Source organism: Lipotes vexillifer, unplaced genomic scaffold, assembly GCF_000442215.2.
Source record: "Lipotes vexillifer unplaced genomic scaffold, Lipotes_vexillifer_v1.1 scaffold302, whole genome shotgun sequence".
NCBI classification, from domain to species: domain Eukaryota; kingdom Metazoa; phylum Chordata; class Mammalia; order Artiodactyla; family Lipotidae; genus Lipotes; species Lipotes vexillifer.
This window is the reverse complement of record NW_006798913.1, coordinates 2,780,986-2,789,949: the sequence shown is the minus strand read 5'-3', so window position 1 is coordinate 2,789,949 and position 8,964 is coordinate 2,780,986. Positions and strand designations below refer to the sequence as shown.

The 8,964-nt window shown below is 38.0% G+C and overlaps 1 protein-coding gene across 2 annotated transcripts in view; it reads right to left on the bottom strand.

Annotated features, from left to right (window-relative positions):
• The window catches only part of BMP5 (bone morphogenetic protein 5), a 128,346-nt gene that overhangs the window by 5,093 nt on the left and 114,289 nt on the right, over positions 1-8,964 (bottom strand). For both annotated transcript variants that reach the window (XM_007471193.1, XM_007471194.1), the window contains exon 5: positions 883-959. In XM_007471193.1, the coding sequence (XP_007471255.1) occupies positions 883-959 (77 nt within the window). The remainder of the gene's footprint in view (positions 1-882; positions 960-8,964) is intronic.

Genomic DNA, 8,964 nt, shown 5'->3' with positions numbered 1-8,964 from the left:
TCCTGCTTTAGAAGCTTGACAAGCTCCTAAAGCTGTAAGATTTGTGCCTTGTCCTATTTTTCTTTCCATTCATGTGTGAACTTTATAGTCTCTTTAAAAGAAATGAATTGGAGAAAATTCCTGAGCACTGTACGTGAAAAATTTTAGGAAGCTAAAAAGTTGGCACTTATAATGGGTGGCCCTGATTTTTTTTTCCAGAGATGTAAAACTTGTCACCGATATAAAATTATTGAACAATTCATGTAGAAGGTTTACCATAAATTTGAAAATGCTTACTTGTTAATATTATTTCTCAATATAATAGCTCATATTCTGAGGATCCAATGTAATGGAATAATGTAATCTAAGCAATCCAATTTAAACTATTTCAACACAGAGCCATTAAAAATTATTTTGGTTAAATCCTCCTTCCCACCCTGTTTGTGAAGCAGATGTAAAAGAAAGCAATAAGATTTTTAAGTACAAGAAAAAAATTTTTTTCTGTAGATCTACCTTATGACAGAGACATAATCAAGGATTCTATTTCTTATACCAATAGTTTGGGACCATAGGAGGCAAATGGAAATTGCTTGAGTTAATCTGAAAAATGGGTATTAAAATGAAAATTTGGGGATATTTAAACAACAGGATTTTTTTTTCACTCTCTAAGTGTGCATTTCTTCTTCAGTGTAATTGTTTTTTTTTTTAACCATAAACTCTGTTATGTTTCAATGGTGAAAGGATAATGGAGAAATAAAAATGATGTGGATAATCTATATACTGAATAGTCACGTCGAAAATAATTAGTTACTGTATAGGAAAAATTACTGACAAAGATTCTGAGTAATTCAGGATTGTTAATAAAGCAAAAAAGAAGCAACCAAGTTGGTTGACCATTCTTACCTGCCATCCCAGATCCCGGAAACTCACGTAGAGTTCATGCTTCTTACAGGCTTGTTTTTGTTCACTTGTGTTATAGTCTGAAGATAAAAATCAGATTTTCAGCAAACGGCAGTCTATCGGATATACCAATATTTCTTTTGTGAGTTCACTGATAAAATCAAAAGGAGGCTGTATTTGAAGTTGTGAAACATGAGTTTGAATCTCAAAGTGAAAGCCACTTACTAGCCACGTGAACTTCAAGCAAGTCACTAGCCTTGAATGCTTTCTTCTGTAAAATGCAGACGACACCATGTACCTTGAGAAGTTCTAACAAGGATCAGGTTGTATCCTTTGTGTTGTGATGGTGAACAGCCTGATACCTGGCACTCAATGAATGCTTTCATTAATTCACTCAAGCTACAGTGGTGCTTACTATATTCATGTATATTAAATATTCAAACAACACTTCTTTTATTCTTCCATGAGACAGACACTGGGAGAGGACCAACTGGGATGCTACAGAGTTGATTTTATCTTAATAAATATCTCAAACTCAGGATACCCAAAGTGGAGCTTCTGATTGCCTCCCCCCTCACCCCCAAACTAGTTCCACCTATAGAGGACTGATAGCAACTTCCCAGGCAAAAGAAACAAACACAAAAACTGGAGTCAAAACGTACTCGTTTTATTTTTCACCTCCACATCCAATCTGTCAGGAAATCCTTACACATTTCAAACACATCCAAACACATCCAAAATTCACCCACCCTCACCACCTCCATGATGGGTTCTGGTCCAAACCAGCACCACCTCTCTCCTGAATTACTGCCACATCCTCACTGCTATTCCTCCTGCTCTGCCCTGCCCCAACCCACCCCCATATCAAAGCAGCCAAGAGTCAGCTCAATTATGCCACGCTCCAGCAAAATGTCCCAGCGCGGTTCCCATACCAGGCCATGACGTCTCCTTGCTGTTTTGCACACAGGTCCGCTTTCTCCCACCTTAGGGTCTTCACTCTCACCCCACCCCCCTTCCCTGCAATGCTCTTCCCCTGGGTATCTACTTATCTAAGTCTCAGAGCTTCTTCAGTTCTTTGCTTAAGCATCATCTTGTCAACAAGGCCTTCACTGACTACCGTATTTCAGATCCCAACTCCCACTCCGATATTTCTCTCCCTCCTTGCTCGATATTTTTTAATCCATTTTGCCATTTACTTATTTATCATGTACTTTGGTTCTTGCCTGTTTCTTCCCTCTAGAATGTCAGCTCCCCAAGGGTAAAAATCTTGTTTGGTCCCATTTGGTGCTCTGATATACCCCAAATCTCAGGAACAGCGCCTGGCACACAGTAAGTACTCAATAAATATTTGAGGAATCGAAGAATGAATTCCTCAGAATATTCCAGAAATGACTTGTAGCAAAGAAAATACATGATTTCCAGGACTTATTTTGGAATATAATCTGAAAAACCCATAACCTTTGATAACGATTAAAGGAATTAAGAATAGAGAATCCCCAATCGCATCTGGAATAAAGTAAAACACTGCAGAAACACAGAAAATCTCTCTATATTATTGTCTCTGGGGTTTATTCATAATTTATATAACTATTCAAAAAGCTAACCCATTTTAATTATTTCTAACACAAATAAATGAAAGAGGAAAAAATTTAGGGTGATGGGAGCCGCAAAATAATTTATTTTCAAAGAAGACAGCTAATGTTTTCATCTAGGAATAAATGCTACTTTCACTCTGACAGTTGTCTCTGGTAAATCAATGTAGCAGTTCACTGTGAAGAGCAGCCTGTCTTAAGGTGTCACCTTCCAGTTTAATTATCCTCAACCTCTAAGAAAATGTAGGCACATCAAAGATCCAAGGGGCCTGTCTTAACTGGCCCTGTCGTCTGCCTTTCACAGTGACTTCAACTAATTATTTATTTAATGTGAGTCTAGAAAACAAGATGATGATTAAATTTGAACACAGAGACTCTTTAACTTCTAGATCAGAGTTATTCCTGTGTGCAATTACCTTCATTAAAACAAATTAAATATATAGATAATGACAGAAAATGGAGAAAAGGGAATTTATTTGAAACTTAGCATTCTTCTTCTTTGGGTAAACTTTTCTCTTAATTGAAATAGCAAACGGAGTTAAGTTTGTCCAGGCAATAAACAAGGGTACTGTAATAATAAGTATAATACCATGAAATGGATAAGTTTGAACCCTGCATCATTTTTAGGGAAAAGGAATAACTAATTCTGGTATTAGTTTGACTGCATAAACTTCTTTTTTTTTTTTTTTTAATTTATTTTTGGCTGTGTTGGGTCTTCATTTCTGTGCGAGGGCTTTCCCTAGTTGTGGCAAGTGGGGGCCACTCTTCATCGCGGTGCACGGGCCTCTCACTATCGCGGCCTCTCTTGTTGCGGAGCACAGGCTCCAGATGCGCAGGCTCAGTAGTTGTGGCTCACAGGCCTGGTTGCTCCGTGGCATGTGGGATCTTTGCAGACCAGGGCTCGAACCCGTGTCCCCTGCATTAGCAGGCAGATTCTCAACCACTGCGCCACCAGGGAAGCCATGCATAAACTTCTTGATATTTAGAATTTTTAAAAATTAAAGTCAGCTATGCATTAGACCAGGGACCAGCAAACATTTACTCAAAAAGGACAGATAGTATATATTTCAGGCTACAAGTTCCCCCCTCTCAGTGACTCAACTCTGCCCCAGTAGCATGAAAGCAGCCGTAGATAGTATGTGAATGGATGGATATGGCTATATTGCAGTAAAATTTTGCTTATGGATCCTAAAATTTCAATTTCATATAATTTCTGAGTGAAACAAAGTATTGCTCTATTTCGAGTATTTTTCACACATCTAAAAACGTAAAAACCATTGTTAGCAATTGGGCGGTACAAAAACAGGCGATGGTTGGATTTGACTCTTAGGCCTTACTTTGCCAAACCCTGCATCAGACAATCATGGGAATATTTATTCATTTATCCTTGTCTTAATGAAAGGCATGGAATGTGAATAAAGACCTTATAGCCAATAACACGTTCAAGTATATCTGAAAAGCCATAAACTATGTCTAAGTTTATTTGAATTCCATGTTTATAAAAAAAGAAAGAAAGTCAAACTCAAAAGTCAAAATAGATCTGTTTCATCTATGCAGCTTTTCATGCAGGCTCAGTGATGTATATAATGTAACATCACATAAAGGTAACGAGCAATAAATTTATAACAGAATCTCGTTCCAAGAGTCTGATTTCATAGAGCATTAGGACCATATGCTTAGTCTGTCAGAAATAAAAATGAATGGATACTGAGTAAATGTTGTACCCAAACCAGCAAAGTCTGCAGTTAGGTTTACTAAATGGTTGGCAGAATAACCTGTGGGAGGAAAGGCAAAGAAATTAAATTTATATCTTTAAAAAATAGTGATTAGCAGCCCTTCAAATATGAAAATGAGATGGACATGATGCTGCTGTTGACAAACCTGCGTAGAAATGAAGAGTCACACCAAAAACTACTAAACGTTCTGGAGCCACAGCCAACACTAGAAAAGCATGCTCGCATTCCTCAACCACAAGGCAGGTATCGCAGACACGTATTTCCCTCTTAATGGTAATAATATTGGGAAACCAGTTCCAAAATATTGAAAATATTGTTAAATACTTCATGCCAATTTGTTTATGATCAATTTCTGGAAACCATGCAAATTTATTTATATTTTTACAAGCTATATTTTTTCTTCCAGTTTTATTGAGATGTAATTGACATACAGCACCGTACACCTTTAAGGTGTACAGCATAATGGTTTGACTCACATACACCATGAAGTGATGATCACAGTAAGTTTAGTGAGCAGCCGTCATCTCACAGATACAAAATCAAAGAAATAGAAAATTGTTTTCCTTGTGATGAGAACGCTTAGGATTTACTCGCCTAATAACTTTCGTATATAATGTACAGCAGTGTTAGTCATATTCATCATGCTGTACGTTACATCCCTAGGATTTATTTATCTTATAAATGGGAGCTTGTACTTTTTGATTGCCTTCATCCAGTTCCCCCTCATCCCCCAATAATGCAAATTTAATCTTTGTCTTAGTTTGATTTTTCTTAATTTTGTCATAGAAAAAAAATTAAATACATGATTAAAAAAAATCCTGAGGGCTTCCCTGGTGGCGCAGTGGTTCAGAGTCTGCCTGCCGATGCAGGGGACACGGGTTTGTTCCCCGTCCGGGAAGATCCCACATGCTGCGGAGCGGCTGGGCCCGTGAGCCATGGCCGCTGAGCCTGCGCGTCCGGAGCCTGTGCTCCGCAACGGGAGAGGCCACAACAGTGAGAGGCCCGCGTACTGCAAAAAACAAAACAACAACAAAAAAAAAACCCAAAAAAACTCCAAAAATATCCTGAGATCTACATAGGGTTAGGGCTTCAATGGTCTGCCCAGTAGTCCCTGAAGAAACAACCTAATAAAGAAACACATGCTAACCTAGCTATGAAGGGCACAAAAGAAAGTCCAAAAAACTCCATATACCAGTATGGGTTTCTTTTTTCTTTAAAATCTAGCATTAGTGTCTTTAAGGAATAAAATGTAGGTGAATCTGTAAAAGAGAAGAAAAAAATCCAAAATAGAATTTAACATTTAAATACATCAACAGCTTAAGCCAAATATGATGAGATACTGTGTTTCAAAGCAAAGGAGGAGATGTCAACATTCTCTTACTTAATTCCTAGAGGGAGATAACGGACGGACGTCAGCGCCCACAGCTTCAGGATGTTCATTAATTCATAGAAAATGAAAATGACAAATGAATGAAGGTATCAGAGGTAAAATAGCAGAAATGGTGCTACCGTAGACTGTTCAATAATGTAAATTTTGATATGGCCTTGGGGGTAGATAAACCCCAAACAAATAGCAATCCCCCCCAAAGATGAGGGATTTCAAATGCCACTGCTACCCTCGCTTAATTTCCATCTCCCACATCCAGTGAATGACTCACCCAAATTTATGTATGACCCAGTAGGAAATAAATACTGTTATTCATTTATGTAGGGATAATTGTGTTTATCTATGTATGAATGTGTGACACAGAACAGATACCACAATATAATAACTGTCTGGTGTGTTTGCTTAACTCTGCTTAGCAAAGCCTCTGTGGATGATGCAACAAACATTCTCACCTTAGAGCTCGTTGACATAAAAACCCATCCACAAACGTGAGTCTCCAAATGCCTACCAGACATCTATGCGTGAAAGTTTCCCAGAGGCCTCCGACTCACTATTTTTGTTTCTGACCTCGTACTCCTTACATTCCTTCTACTTGGTTAACAGGATCACCAGTCATCTAGTGGCCCAAGACAGAAAATTGAGTACGTTTCTCGATTTTCTTTCTTTTTGCCTCCTACCCTGCATTAAATCCATTCCCAACCCCCTTTAACCAACCTACCTCTAGCCTAGTTAACCTAGCAGAAGCCCTTTGCACTCTTGGTCACCTCACACTCCCCCAACATCCTCTTTGGGAATTTGGTCCTAGGATAACCCTTCACCCCTGTCTCCTCCTTCCTCTCTGACCTTAAGTCTTTTGCCTAGTTTATGGAATTCCTTTTTCTCCTTTGTCTATACTAAAGTGCTGATGTTCCCACTGGGGCCTCCATCCTTGACGTTTCTCTCTTACCCTGGTTTCCATGGCAGCGTCAAGTCCTGTGCTTCATCTAACCATCGGGGCTCATAGCTGCGTCTTTTTCCTACATCTTCCACTTACTCTTGACATGCCCATTTCCAGAGTGCTGCTGGCTCCATTCCACATATTTTGGTTTCTACTTCCTCTCTCTCCAATCTATAATCTTCACTGCTTGGGGTATGGGACTAGATTTTTAATTATATTTTGACATTCAGTTTTACCCCTTGGCATCCCATCCATCATTCTGATGCCAAATTGAACTTTTTAAAATGTGTTTCTGATTGTGACACTCCTTTTTTTCCAACTGCCTGCACAGAAGTATCATAGTTCCTGACCATCACACACCTACGCTTTATGACTTGGTCCCTGCATGACTTTCTATCTGACATCACACTGCTCTCGCACAAGAATACCTGCACACCCGGCAATTGGACACTGGTACGTGGTTCTATAACTGTGCACATAAGTCTGAAATAGCTTCACCCACCCCTCCATTTCTGGAAAATGTCTATTCTTTCTCATATGAGTCACACTCTATCCTTACTTCTCCCACACTACCTTGTACTTACTCTAGTGTAAGTACACTAGAGTACTAGAGTACTAGAGTACTAGAGTAGAATTTTAAGAAGCAAAATTCTTATGCTACCCATCTTTCGTGAGCATATAGTTAATACTGTGCTTGTCACATTGTGGGTGCTTATTTAACACTGAGTAAATATTTTACAAGGAACCATGCCCGGATAAATTATCTCTCTAGAATTCTCTCTAGATAGAAATTTGACAATAAGTGACCAGGGGTATGGGTACTGATTAGAGAAAGAGGATTTCTAGTCTTCTCTGATGTAAAAGTCTGAACTCTTTAGGTACCAGCTCTGAAAAACCAAACCTTAATTTGACAAATAATAATGATAATGCTTAAACCTGAATGAGTACATGCCGCTGTTCTCCGTTCTTTACACACATTAAATAACGCATTTAATCCTCACAATTCATGTAATTTTACCTTATGAGGCAGATATTAGCATTCCCACTTCACAGATGAAGAAACAGACGCAGAGAGACGTGACATGTCTCCGAGATTACACAACTAGGAAGTAGTGGGCAGGGTTAAATGACAGAATGATAGATAGATAAATGTACAGATGGATAGACAGATGAAAAAAATCTATCAGACTAGATCTAGGAACCAAAACAATTGTCGTCTGAGAAGAGATTTTCAAAATTTTTGCATATTCAGGGCACAGATACCAGCTCTTAGTGTTAATTACTGGAAAAACCATGTAGATTAAAACCATTCTCACACATGCAGCTTTGCAGGATTTTCACTGCAGCATTGATTTTGAAAGCTCCAATTTAAAAACAAACAAAATTTCTTTTTAAGAGTGATGTGATTAAATAAACTCTGATACAAGCGTTACTGAATATATTGTAGCAGTTAAAAAAAAATGAAGTCACCATTTTGAAAGATGGCTGAAATATGTTGTTTAAAAACACATAAGACCAACTATATGATGGCAAGAGTGAACCCTAAGGTAAACTCTAGACGTTGGGTGATTGCGATGTGTCAGTGTAGGTTCATCTTTGGAAAGAAACGCACCATCCTGGTGAGTGATGTTGATAATGGGGGAGGTATGCATGTGTGGGGGCAGCGAGTACATGGGAAATCTCTGTACCTTCCTCTCAATCTTCCTGTGAACCAAAACTGCTCTTAAAAAGTATGTAAAATTAGGAATCCTCCTGTACTGTTGGTGGGAATGTAAATTGGTGCAGCCACTATGGAGAACAGTATGGAGGTTCCTTAAAAATCTAAAAATAGAACTACCATATGACCCTGCAATCCCACTCCTCAGCATATATATATCAGGAGAAAACTATAATTTGAAAAGATACATGCACCCCTATGTTCATAGCAGCACAGTTTACAATAACCAAGACATGGAAGCAACCTAAATGTCCATTGACAGATGAATGGATAAAAAAGATGTGGTAAATATATACAATGGAATATTACTCAGCCATAAAAAAGGAAATAATTCCATTTGCAGCAATATGGATGGACCTTCAGATTATCATACTAAATGAAGTAAGTCAGATAGAGAAAGACAAATATTATGTGATATCACTTATATGTGGAATCTAATAAAAATGATACAACTTATGTACAAAACAAAAATAGACTCACAGATGTAGAAAACAAACTTATGGTTACCAGAGAGGATGGGGGGAGGAGAGATAAATTAGGAGTTTGAGATTAAAATATACACACTACTATATATAAAATAGATAAGCAATAAGGACGTACGGTATAGCACAGGGAACTATATTCAATATCTTGTAATAACCTACAGTGGAAAAGAATCTGAAAAAGAATATATATGTGTGTGTGTGTGTGTATATATATATATATATATATATATA